Source organism: Papio anubis, chromosome 1 (genome assembly GCF_008728515.1).
Source record: "Papio anubis isolate 15944 chromosome 1, Panubis1.0, whole genome shotgun sequence".
Lineage (NCBI taxonomy): Eukaryota > Metazoa > Chordata > Mammalia > Primates > Cercopithecidae > Papio > Papio anubis.
Genome location: NC_044976.1, coordinates 158,952,622 through 158,965,910, shown reverse-complemented (window position 1 = coordinate 158,965,910; position 13,289 = coordinate 158,952,622). Strand labels below are relative to the sequence as shown.

General features: G+C 46.0%; 1 protein-coding gene across 1 annotated transcript in view; it reads left to right on the top strand.

Moving 5' to 3' along the window:
- Positions 1 to 3,299: 3,299 nt before the first annotated feature.
- LOC101006130 (alpha-1,3-mannosyl-glycoprotein 4-beta-N-acetylglucosaminyltransferase-like protein MGAT4E) overlaps positions 3,300 to 13,289 on the top strand; it is a 29,029-nt gene continuing 19,039 nt past the window's right edge. Inside the window, 6 exon segments of the mRNA XM_021928588.2 lie at positions 3,300 to 4,199; positions 5,762 to 5,981; positions 7,066 to 7,197; positions 7,619 to 7,715; positions 9,315 to 10,196; positions 10,199 to 10,334. Coding sequence (XP_021784280.2) covers positions 7,090 to 7,197; positions 7,619 to 7,715; positions 9,315 to 10,196; positions 10,199 to 10,334 — 1,223 coding nt within the window. The 5' untranslated portion in view covers positions 3,300 to 4,199; positions 5,762 to 5,981; positions 7,066 to 7,089.

Genomic DNA, 13,289 nt, shown 5'->3' with positions numbered 1-13,289 from the left:
TTGCCAAGGGAGCATTAGCTACGGTACCCAGAGATAAATGCTGGAATGGAGGTGAGCTCCTGGCCCATCCCTACCCTATGGGTCTAGTTCATGTTCTTAGGCTTAAAGAACTCTGGCTTCCAGCAAAGTGCAGAGCCCACTCCTGGAACACATACCGGCTACGGGCACACTGTCATGGATGGCCACCCCTAACTGCAATGTGGATGAGGAACCTGGGTGGGGTGTCAGAGCTTTTTAATATTTATTTCTCCTTCTCTATTTTTTGCCTCCTCTAAATCCTTTAGAAAAGTGGGAATCGGATGGCAAGATACAGGAAGGGTCTCAGAGTGTTGTGCCTCTGTGTGAAAATCTAAAAGGAAAAAAATTGGGATGAGGGTTTAGGAGTAAGGGAAGGTGGACCTCTCAGGTATGATGGGAAAGCGAGCAGTGCTGGTCTCCGTGGTTGAAGATGGTAGTCATTCCCTACAGAAAAGAGCTAACATTTATTGAGTGCTTGCTATATGCCAGGTATGTTTATATGGATACTCTCTTTTTTTTTATTTTTAAGAATAATAACTATTTATATAGGATGATCTCTTTTGATCCTCATAAGAACTCTTGAAAGTAGTCATCATTTACTTTATTTTTATTTATTTTTTGTTAGCCCAGCCCTGTCCTGGGTAGCCATCATTTTTATCTCCATTTTATAGATGAGGAACTGGGCTTCAGAGAGGCTGAGTCATTTGGCTAAGGTCACATGGACAACAAGTCTCGCAGAACTAGATTCCAGCTCTGCCTGTCTGAGTCCTGAATTGGAGCGCTTAACCATCACCCATATACTGCCCTTCTCTCGAGTTCTGGCCAGTCCCCCAACACCGCTGTGCCCCTAGCACCTAGTGTAGTGTTTGTCGAAGAAAGGTGACCATTCACCATTATCATGTAGTCCCTATAATTGGCGAGTTAATAAATACTTGTTTAGTATGTTCTCTGGATCAGGTTTTATGCGAAGTGCTATGGATACAGCACTGAATCAAACAAAGCCCCTTAAGGGCTTATATTCTAATCTAGTGGATGGAGACAGACAATAAACACACACACAAAGAAGTAAGTTGGCTTCTGGTAGAAATAAATGCTGAGAGGCCGAGTGTGGTGGCACACGCCTGTAATTCCAGCACTTTGGGAGGCCAAAGTGGGTGGATCACTTGAGGTCAGGAGTTCCAGACCAGCCCGGCCAACATGGCAAAACCCTGTCTCTACTAAAAATACAAAAATTACCCAGGTGTGGTGGCACATGCCTGTAATCCCAGCTACTCAGAAGGCTGGGGCAGGAGAATCTCTTGAATCCAGGAGGCAGAGGCTGCAGTGAGCCAAGATCGTGCCATTGCACTCCAGCCTGGGCAACAGAGTGAGGTTCTGTCTCAAAAACAAAACAAAACAAACAAAACAAAACAATGAAATAAATGATGAGGAAAACAGAATACATGATAAAAGTACTGGGAGGATGGAATGGGAGGAGTGGCAAGGGCTGTTAGCCACAATGATCTAAGGCAGCAAAGAGAACATCAGAACTCAGATCCGAATGTTAGGAAGAAAGCAGCTATTGGAAAATCTATAGTGGAGAGTTCTAAGAAGAGGAACACTGAATGTCATGAAGATATTGTAAAATTTAAAAAAAAAAAATAGAAACAAATTTTAAAGAGGAACAGCATGTGCAAAGACCCTGAGTCAAGAAACAGCTTGGTGTGTCCAAGGGACATACCAAGAAAAACAAAAGAAAAAGAAAGTCCCTGAGGCTAGAGAGTGGGGAGGGAGATGAGGTCAAAGCAGCAGGCAAAATGCTACATCAGAGGTGGGCGTGGTGGGTCACGCCTGTAATCTCAGCACTTTGGGAGGCTGAGACAGGTGGATCACTTGAGGTCAAGAGTTCAAGACCAGACTGGCTAACATGGCGAAACCCTGTTTCTACTAAAAATACAAAAATCAGCCGGGTGTGGTGGCAGGCACCTGTAATCCCAGCTACTCAGGAGGCTGAGACAGAAGAATCGCTTGAATCCGGGAGGTTGGAGGTTGCAGTGAGCTGAGATTGCACCACCGCACTCCAGCCTGGGCGACAGAGCGAGACTCTGTCTCAACAAACAAACAAACAAATAACAAAAAAAGCAAACACTAGATCAGGTGAAAGCCTGCAGACCATGGGTAGGAGTTTGGGTTTCAACTTATTTGCAGTGGGAAGGCACTGGGGAATTGTAGGCAGGGAGTGGGTATCATTTGATTTACAATTGGAAAAGTCTGTTTGACTGCCACGTGGAGAACAGATTGCAGAAGAATCAGAGTAGAGGTGAGAGATCAGTTAGGAGGTGGTTGCAGTAGTCCAGGAGATGATTTTGAAAAGTGGTCATGTTCTGGGTAAATTTTGGAGGAAAAGGTAGCAGGATTAAATAGACTGTGGCGTATTAAGGAGAAAGAAGGCTGGGTGTGGTGGCTCACACCTATAATTCCAGCACTTTGGGGGCCAAGGCAGGAGGATCACTTGAGGCCAGGAGTTCAAGACAAGCCTGGCCAACACAGCGAGACCCTGTCTCTATATAAAAATCAAGAGTAAAAGAAAAGAAAAGGAGAGAGGCACCAGGTATAACTCCTTGATTTTTTTTTTTTTTCTCTAACTGGGTGAATGGTGATGCTATATACTAGGGTAGAAAAAACTTGGGGAGGAAATTATTTGGGAGGTAGGAGGAATCTGTAGTTTTATTTTGGTTCTGTTAAAGTTGAGATACCTTATCATCCAATTGGAGATATTGAATAGTTAGGTAATCTGGAGCTCAGGATAGGGATCAAGATAAGAATCAGGGCTAGAGATAAGATTTGGGAGTCACCTGATACATACATACACACATTCATGTATGTGCGTGTGTGCGTGTGTGTGTGTATATTACTTAGAGCCATGGGACTGGGATAAAATCACCCAGGGAAAGTGTATAGGAAGAGAAGAGAGCCCTATGACACTCCTACATATATAGGTTGGGAAGAGAATGAGCCAAGTAAGGAAACTGAGAGGGAGCAATCAGCGTGGCAAGAGAGATGCCAGAGCAGAAAGTCTCTTTTTTTTTTTTTTTTTTTTTTTTGAGACAGAGTCTTGCTCTGTCACCCAGGCTGGAGTGCAAGTGGTGTAATCTTGGCTCACTGCAACCTCCACTTCCCAGGTTTAAGCGATTCTCCTACCTCAGCTTCCCGAGTAGGTGGGACTACAGGCGTGCACCACTGCACCCAGCTAAGTTTTGTATTTTTTTAGAGATGGGGTTTCACCATGTTGGACAGGCTCGTCTCAAACTCCTGACCTTGTGATCCGCCCGCCTCGGCCTCCCAAAGTGCTGGGATTACCGGCGTGAGCCACCACACCCGGCTGTGCCCCCAGGAAGTCTTTAAAGGAGGTGGTAGCGGTCAACCGAGTCAAAGTTGCAGAAAGGTTAAGTAAGATGAGGAGGGAGAATGTGAAATGAAGTGGGGCTAATTAACGAAGACAACACTTTAAAGGGGCTTTGCTGTGTGCGGTTGTAGAGAAATGGCACAGAACTGGAAGAGAACGCGAATTCAGGGAGGTATTTTGCTTTTTGCCTTCTTCCCATGGGGAGATAATAAACTTCCTTTTCCTAGTGATGAGAATCGTCCAGTAGAAAGGGAGAAGTGGATCATGCAGAAGAGGAAGAGGATAACTGCAGGAGTGGAGAACTTGGGAAGGCGAGAGGGAGTAGGAGTCTGAGCCTAAGAGTCAGTGGAACCAACAAGAGGGAAGGAGAGAATGTAGGAGAGATGTAAGGAAATAGGGTACACGGTGGGGGTGGGGAGGTGAGTGCTCAGTATCTAAAAAGATACTGATGCTGGTCTTTAGGGTGAATGCGAAGTCATAGCTCCCAGTGATGAAGCACACACAGGTCACATGTAAGTCCTGCACGTGTGTTCCTCTGACAATGGGGAGTAGGTGGCTAGGATGCAACAGTAACATCACAGAGGGAGCTTAGCTCAAGGGTAGAAAACTGGGGAGACCTTTGTTTGCTGTGCCTGGTCTCACCGTCTGTTCATTACTCCTAGAGTGACTGGTCCTTATCACCCCAGCTCCTTTTTTTTTTCTCTCTCTCTGTCTCCTGCCTTTTCCAGAAGTCTGTCAAACTCAGAGGGCTGAATGAGAGCAGTCTTCCCTCTGTGGCTGGGAAACTACACAGGAGGTACCAAAGGGGAACAGAGCTTATGCCTGTAGTGGTGAAACCCTTTAACTGCAATTAGAGCCTTACTCCCTGCCTAAAGTCTTTTTTTTTTTTTTTTTTTTTGAGAGAGAGAGAGAGAGAGAGAGACAGAGAGGGTCTCACTGTCCCCTAGGCTGGATGGAGTGTGCAGTGGCACGATCTCAGCTCACTGCAGCCTCGACATACTGGGTTAAGGCAATCCTCCCACCTCAGCCTCCCGAGTAGCTGGGACTTTAGGCACATACCACTACACCTGGCTAATTTAACTTTTTGTAGAGATAGGGGTCTCACTATGTTGCCGAGGCTGGTCTCGAACTCCTGGCCTCAAGTGATCCTCCTGCTTTGGCCTCCCGAAATGCTGGGATTATAGGCCTGAGTGCCCACACATTTTCACTGGGTGATTTTTATCTCAATCCCACCTCACCTGGCCCTAAAGCCCCACCTCCTTTCTTTTTTTTCCCCTGAGGTGGAGTCTTGCTCTGTTGCCCAGGCTGGAGTGCAGTGGCGTGATCTCGGCTCACTGCAACATCCACCTCCCAGGTTCAAGTGATTCTCCTGCCTCAGCCTCTTGAATAGCTCTAGATTTTACAGGCCGCAGCCACCATGCCTGGCTAATTCTTTTTTTTTTTTTTTTTTTTTGAGGCGGGTCGCTCTGTCCTGGGCTGGAGTGCAGTGGCGGATCTCAGCTCACTGCAAGCTCATACCCGGGTTCACACATGCATTCTCCTGCCTCAGCCTCCCGGTAGCTACAGGACTACAGGCTCCCGCCTAGCCCGGCTAAGTTTTTGTATTTTTAACCCCAGTAGAGCGGGGTTTCACTGTGTTAGCCAGGATGGTCTCGTCTCCTGACTGTTGATCCCTGCGTCTCGGCCTCCCAAAAGTGCTGGGATTACAGGCTTGAGCCACCGCGCCCGGCCTGCTAATTCTTGTATTTTTAGTAGAGAAGGGGTTTCACCATGTTGGCCAGGCTGGTCTCAAACTCCTAACCTCAGGTGATCCACCCGCCTCGGCCTCCCAGAGTGCTGGGATTACAGGCGTAAGCCACCGTGCCCAGCCCCTAGAGCCTTTTTATTCAGTGTACGTGCATATATATATATATATATATATATGACTAAAAGTCTTTCCTTAAGGAAGTCAAGTAAGAAATGTTTAATCTGTAAAGCCTTACTACTATAAGATTTTTTTTTCCTCATCCCTGTGATTACCTGGAGATATAAGTATTATTGTTATCATTATTTTTTTTTTCCTTAAACAGAGGTGGAGCTCTCCCTGTGTTGCCCAGGCTGGTCTCGGAACTCCTGGGCTCAAGCGATCCTCCTGCCTCTGCCTCCCAAAGAGTTGGGATTCCAGACATGAGCCACTGTGCCCAGCCTACTTTTATAACTCATCAAAAAGTGAAGTGGCTAAGGGAGAGAAGCATGTTAACCTCTACCAAAATACTAAATTGGAAGGCATCCCTGGAATGGGGGAGATTAGAGAATAGTATGGCCTCAGGAGCACAGAAATCACTGACTACAGTTTTCTTTTGTGTACTGATCACACAGGGAAAGAATCAAGAAGGGGTGAGAAGGCATATTAAAGCCTTTCCTCTGATCATCTTGAAGCAATCAGAGAAACACATCTCGCCAGAGAAAAAACACTCACAGAGGAAGAGGGCAGCATACAAGCGCTTCTGAGGCTGAGCCAGCCTGAATTCCAATAACCCAACACGCAGGAAAGGATTTTTTTTTTACTCTAAGTTAACAGAATCACATTCTAATCAAGGTCTGTGAATAAGATTAAAGATTGGAATAAACTAAGGATACTCTTTAGGGAAAAAAAAAAAAAAACTGACAAAGACACCAATTTGGCATAACACTTGGCAACACTTCAGGTTTAATTGTTTTAATAGTTCGATTTTTGTTTTAAAAAGTGTGGGAGGCAGGGTGTGGTGGCTCACGCTGGTAATCCCAGCACTTTCAGAGGCTGATACAGGAAGATCACGTGGCCCCAGGAGTTCAAGATGACCCTGGGCAACACAGGGAGAGTCTATCTCTACAAAAAAAAAACACTTTTTTTTAAAATTAGCTGGGTGTGGTGGTGTGCATCTGTCATCCCTGCTACTTGGGAGGCTGAGGTGGGAAGATCGTTTGAGCCTGAGAGGTCAAGGCTGCAGTGAGCCATGATCACACCACTGCACTCCAATCTGAGCAACAGAGCAAGGCCTTGTCTCAAAAAATAAAATAAAAAAGCAGGGGTAAGGAGGGTACAATGACCATCTGTTTACTCAGATAAATTGACTGTATCACTAAAGCCTCAGCCAACCTTCATCATTTTGAGTAGGGGAGACTTTGGGGAAGTTGAATCTCCAAGCATATGAAGTGAACGCAACAAATATTATCACGAGACAAGTGACCTTCCTTCTTCAGGCAGGGAATAAGGCTCTATTGTATCAGGTTCCTAGATCAGATAAAAGGGTGTGCTTGGATGGCGGGCACACGCCTATAATGCCAGCACTTTGGGAGGCTGAGGCGGGCGGATCACTTGAGGTCAGGAGTTCGAGACTAGCGTGGCCAACATGGTAAAACCCCGTCTACTACTACAAAAATTAGCCAGGCACAGTGGCATGTGCCTGTAATCCCAACTACTTGGGAGGCTGAGGCAGGAGAATCGCTTCAACCCAGGAGGCAGAGGTCATAGTGAGCTTAGATCTTGGAAATAAGTTAACGATGAGGAAAGGTAGAATATGGGGGCAGACACAGGGTGGTTAATACAAGTGGGGAAGCCTTCAAGAGGGCAGAAGGGAAGTTCTAGGCATGGACTGGAGGGAGAGAGTCCTCCAGCTGTACACGTTGATTTCTTGCTATAGGAACCGTATCCTGACACAGACGCGATGCGGTGTTCCATTAGGAAATGCTTCATACAGTCAGTGGGCATCGTATTCCTGTGGCTCTTCATCACTTTGAAAATCCCCAAGGAAACTGAAGATGACCAAAATGTGGTGACTATCAAAGGCCAAGTAGCAAGGCTTGAGCCTTATCAGTTTGGGAACTGGGAATATCGGGTGGAAATGGTGTGGACAGGCAGATTCTTGAAAACCCCTGGGCTTTCTTCCTTCCTGTACCTTTTCACCTGAGAGCAGGAAGCTCCAAAGGGAATGGGGGTATGGACCTGGGCCTATTAGTCCATGAAGAAGCTGTATTTATTTTCCTTATTCGTTAAGGTAAAGAAGAGAGTAAATACTGCTTGAGCCCTGGATATTTTAGCCAATGGACAGGTATCCTGAGAATGTGCTGGGCTCACTTTAGGGAGAATGGTTCACTCCACCTCTTTCCCTAGAAAAGCTGATGGGGAGCCACTGGGGTGTAAACTTTGTTCTTTTTATGAAAGGATATATATGTTTACCCTTGTCAATGCCCCAGGAGGCCAGTTATAACAGCAGGAAGGACCCAAGACCACTCGAAGACTGGCAGAACCTCACCTTCAAATATATGGAAAAAATCCAGAAGAGAAGAAAGAGTGAGTACCAACAAGAAGGAGGAATTCAGTATCCCAGGGGAAGTAGGGACAGCCAGCCAGAAATCAGGCAGATAGGAAGGAAAGTAGAAGAGGGAAGGAGAAAGACAGACTGTGCCCAGGAATATTAGAATCTGGCAGACAATGACCAGGTGTGGTGGCTCATGCCTGTAATCCCAGCACTTTGGGAGGCCTAGGTGGGTGGATCACAAAGTCAGGGGTTCGAGATCAGCCTGGCCAAGATGGTGAAATCCCATCTCTACTAAAAATACAAAAATTAGTTGGGCACAGTGGGGGATACTTGTAATCCCAGCTACTCAGGAAGCTGAGGCAGGAGAATCACTTGAACCTGGGAGGTAGTGGTAGCAAGGAGGGAACATTGCTCTGGGCGACAAAGGGAGACTCCATCTAAAAAAATAAAAAAAAAGAATCTGGCAGTTAATTCTCTCCTCCTTCCCCCAAGGTAAATATTTTTATATCAGCAGTATGAGGAGGAAGGAGGAAAAAGATAAAGTTGGCTACTACTTTTCTTTTTGCTCTACTTGGCCAGTTACTAAAGTTAATTGCTATAAGAAGGTGGAATTGGCCCGGCGCGGTGGCTCACGCCTGTAATCTCAGCACTTTGGGAGGCCGAGGCGGGCGGATCACGTGGTCAGGAGATCGAGACCATCCTGGCTAACACGGTGAAACCCCGTCTCTACTAAAAATACAAAAAATTAGCCGGGCGTGGTGGCGGGCGCCTGTAGTCCCAGCTACTCCGGAGGCTGAGGCAGGAGAATGGCGGGAACCCGGGAGGCGGAGCTTGCAGTGAGCCGAAGCTTGCAGTGAACCGAGATGGCGCCACTGCACTCCAGCCTGGGCGACACAGCGAGACTCCGTCTTGGGAAAAAAAAAAAAAAAAAAAAAGGAGGTGGAATCACTAGATTAGAGAACATTTGGATTAGAGGGGGTCTTAGAGTCGCATAGTCCAACTGCCCCAGTTTATGGATCAGGAACTAGACTCAGGGCTGAAGGGACTTGCTCAAGATCACACAATCAGTAGCAGAACTGGGACAAAAACTCCGGGCTCCTGACTTCCAGGGGAAGTCCTTTTCCTAGTATGTCTTCTTCAAAGGACAGCTTTGGGAAGATGACAATAATTGACAACAATATAATAACATAATTGACAACAATGATAACTAAAATAATAGCTAATATTTATTGAGCCCCTAAACCATATGCCACAAAGTTCCAGGCTCAAAGAAGACTGAGCAGAACCCACAGAGACTCAGCATCACCTAGCTTAGTACTTCTCAAACTTTACTGTGCATACAAGTTACCTGGTGATGCTGTGAAAATGCCGCTTCTGATTAAATCTGAGGTAGGGATCAAGATTCTGTATTTGAAATGAGCTTACAGATAAGCCTTATGTTGCTGGACTAAGGACCACACTTTGAGCAGCAAGGATGTAAACATCCCCTCTGCCAAAGGGAAAAACAGGTGGGAAATAAGAGGGAGGAAGGAAGAGTGAAGGTCCCCCATAGGATCCCAACCCTTAACCCTTCTGACAATGGTCACTATTACTATGCACTAACAGTCATCCCTATTTTTACCTCTCCTCAGCATGGCTGACAGTGGGGATATCGTCAGTGCAGCAAGGGGACAGAAGCAGCCTCTTGTACACATTGGTCTCCCTGTTCCGTGTTTCCTCTAAGGCTGAGCAGAAACACCTCACGGTGCTGGTCCACCTGGCAGATTCTGACCTCACCTGGCTCAGAGAAACTGTTGCCCATATTTCAAGCCTCTTCAGCCCACAGATCTTGAAAGGGCAGTTGCTAATGATCCATGCTCCATCCAATGCCTACCCCACTGTTGACAGCGTCAGAGATGAAGCCTTTCGTGGCGAATTCTACTCCAAGCAGAACGTAGATCACGCCTTCCTCATGAGCTTTGCCACAAAGCTCTCTGATTACTTCCTGTTAATAGAGGACAATGCCTTTTTTGCCCCCAACTTTGTCACCCACATTCATTCAAGGGTGACCACCATGAAGTCCAACTCATGGGTGCTACTGGAGTTCTCCAATATGGGCTTCCTTGGCAAACTCTTTCACAGCAGGGACCTCCCACTCCTGGCCCATTTCCTCCTCCTCTTCTACAAGGAGAAACCCCTTGACAGCCTGATTTCTCATTTCCGTATGCTCCTGGTCCAGGAAAGCGCAATCCTCTGCAAACCTTTCCTATTTTACCGCAGGGTCTCCTACACCACCTTTGATCACAAGCAGAAGGCCACAGCACTTCAGAAAAAGAATGCTGATGGTCCCAACAACCCACCTGGAGCTGTCTTCACTGATATGCAGGTTTCCGACGTGCATTTCCCCTGGGAGGCCTACACTCTGGATGAGTCATTCTTTTGGACACACAACCTTAGTATAGGAAACCACCTGACAGTGGTTCTGAACCATCCAGCAAACCTGAGCAGGGTGCAAGTGATAACGGGCTCCATTGTGGATGGGAGGTATGCCCTGGAGAAGGGGCAGGTGGAGCTGGGCTACGAACCCCAGGGGGTGCCTCAGCACTGCACCAGCTTCGCCTTGCTGGGACATCTTTCAGAGGGGCAGATGGATCAGGAGATATATCTGAAAGGTATGGGGTACCACGTGAGCTGTGTGAGGCTGGTGGTGACAGCTGGTCAGGCTGGGGGGCTCATGATCAGGCATATCTACCTCTGGGAGAAAAATCACAAATAGCAGCAAGTGGATCAATGCTGAAGATAAATCAGTAGGGGGATGAAAAATTAAAATCTTAAAGCCATTTCATTCTAGTCTATATGAGTAACACAGGGGAGACACAAGGGAATGAAGGGCAGACAGAGAAGACTATCAGTCTTTTGGTGCTGCCAAGATGTCAGGAGACTTGTTGCTTCCTTTCTACCCAAACAACTCTCATAGGATATCTTTTGCTGAGGTACATATAGCTTATCTGCATTTGGGGAGAGTTTTGGTCACTCCCAAATTCTTTAGATACCTGGGATGCTGAGATCAGCCCAAATCAAGGTGTCTGTGTGTACATGTGTGTGCGTGTATGCACTTCTATGTTCAAACACAGGCAGAGGTGGGGATGAGGTATATGGTCATGGGAGGGCAGGCAGGAAAATCATGGCTGAATCCCTAGAATTGACATTATAAAAAGCCATAAAAGGGACTCTCATTAGAAGTCAAAATCTCTGAAGTGCAGGAAAGTAGCAGATAGACAAATAGCAATAAAACGAATCCCTTAACTCTATCCTTGAAGCTGTTTCACAGTGCCAATCTAGTTCCCTCCTTTCCTCACCAATAAACTTGGGCACAAATAGGTTGCAACTAGGCTGGGTATAGTGGCTCATGCCAGTAATTCCAGCCTCCCTTAGAGGCTGAGGTGGGAGGATCTCTTGAGGCCAACAGTTCAAGACCAACCTAGGCAACACGGCAAGACCCCGTCTCTACAAAAAATTAAAAAGTTAGCCAGGTTGTGGTGGCATGTGCCTGTGGTCCTAGCTACTCAGGAGGCTGAGGCAGGAGGGTCACTTGAGCCCAGGAGGTTGAGGCTGCAGTGAGCCATGATCATACCATTATACTCTAGCCTGGGCAACACAGTAAGACTCTGTCTCAAAAAAAAAAAAAAAAAAAAAAGTTTGTAACGAAAGCTTCACTCTCTCATCAGCAATTCACTCCTTAACTCTGGTTTCCATGTCCACACTGGCCTCCGCATCCACAATGCTACTGAAACTCTTCCCTATTTGTCATGACGAGAATAGTCAAAACCCAGTGACTTTTTCAGATCTCATTCTCCCTAACTTTCTGCAGCAATACACAGTTCTAATTATGTCTTCCTTCTCAAAATTGTCCTCTTCCTTGACTTCTGGGATTCATCAGATATTTATTGAGTACCTACTACATGCCAGGCACAAAAAAATGCTCCTATCTGTGAAGAGGGTTTTTGTAGGAGTAAGATATACACAAGTGTGTTAAGCATCACATTGAGGTTAAGTACAGGGTCCTTGGGAGACAGAATTGCTGTTCCCAAAACATTCTTGGGGACTTAGGAAAGGTTTTTTGGAAGATGTGACATCTAAGCCTAGACCTGCCAGATCATTAGAGAAAATATCCAAGTGATATGGGAAGAGAGGCAGGGAGACTTTCCAGTAGAAGAAACAGCATGCGGTGAAATGGGCCAGAGGTGATACAGAGTAAATCATTTAGTGAATCTGGAGATGGAGGACAAGGCTGGGTGAGGGTAATGCAGATGATGAAGACACAGGACAAAGAAACGGCCAGCTTAAGAAGGTCAAAGGAGGTCAGGCACAGCAGCTCATGCCTGTAATCCCAGCACTTGGGAGGCTGAAGTAGGTGGATTACTTGAGTCCAGGAGTTCGAGACCAGCCCAGACAACATAGTGAAAATCCATCTCCACAAAAAAAAAAAAAAAAAAAAAATTAGCCAGGCGTGATGTCATGTGCCTGTAATCCCAGCTACTCAGGAGGCTGAGGCAGGAGAATCGCTTAAGTGTGGGAGGTAGAGGTTGCTGTGAACCAAGACTGTGCCACTGCACTCTAGCCTGGGTGATAGAGTGAGACCCTGTCTAAAAAAATAAATAAATAAATAAAAGGGCCATAGATAATCAAGTGGGGGAAAGAATTGTCTTTCCAACAGATATTCAGATGTTGGAACAACTGAATATCCACATGCAAAAGAATGAAGTTGGGCCGGGCCTGGTGGCTCACACCTGTAATCCCAGTAATTTGTGATGCCAAGGTAGAAGGATTGCCTGAGCCCAGGAGTTCGAGAGCAGCCTGGGCAACATGACAAGACCTAGTCTCGAAAAACAAGAAGAAGAAAAATTAAATTAAAAAAAAAAAGAATGAATTTGGATCCCTACCTCACATCATATAAAAAATTAACATAGACAGGCACAGTGGTTCAAGCCTGTAATCTCAGCACTTTGGGAGGCCGAGGCGGGCGGATCACAAGGTCAAGAGATCGAGACCATCCTGGCCGACATGGTGAAGCCCCATCTCTATTAAAAATATAAAAAATTAGCCGAGCATATTGGCGGGCACCCGTAGTCCCAGCTACTCAGGAGGCTGAGGCAGGAGGATAGCTTGAACCTGGGAGGTGGAGGTTGCAGTGAGCCGAGATCACACCATTGCACTCCAGCCTGGACAGAGTGAGACGCCATCTCAAAAAAAAAAAAAAAAAAAAAACGTGAAAAAGCATTATAGATCCAAATATAAGAGTTAAATAAAATTCTTAGATGAAAACAAAAATATCAATCGTGATCTTGGATTAGGCAAGTTTCTTAGATATGACCCCAAAACACAAGCACTCAAAGAATAGATAAATTACACTTCAACAAATTAAATTTTTTTTGTGCTTCAAAGCATACTATTAAAGTGAAAAGACAACCCACAGAATAGAAAAAAAAATATTTGCAAATCATATATCTGATAAGACTGGTATCCAGAATACAGAAATAATTCTTTCTTTCTTTAGTTTTTTTGAGATGGAGTCTCGCTCTGTCGCCAGGCTGGAGTGCAGTGGTGCCATCTCTGCTCACTGCAAC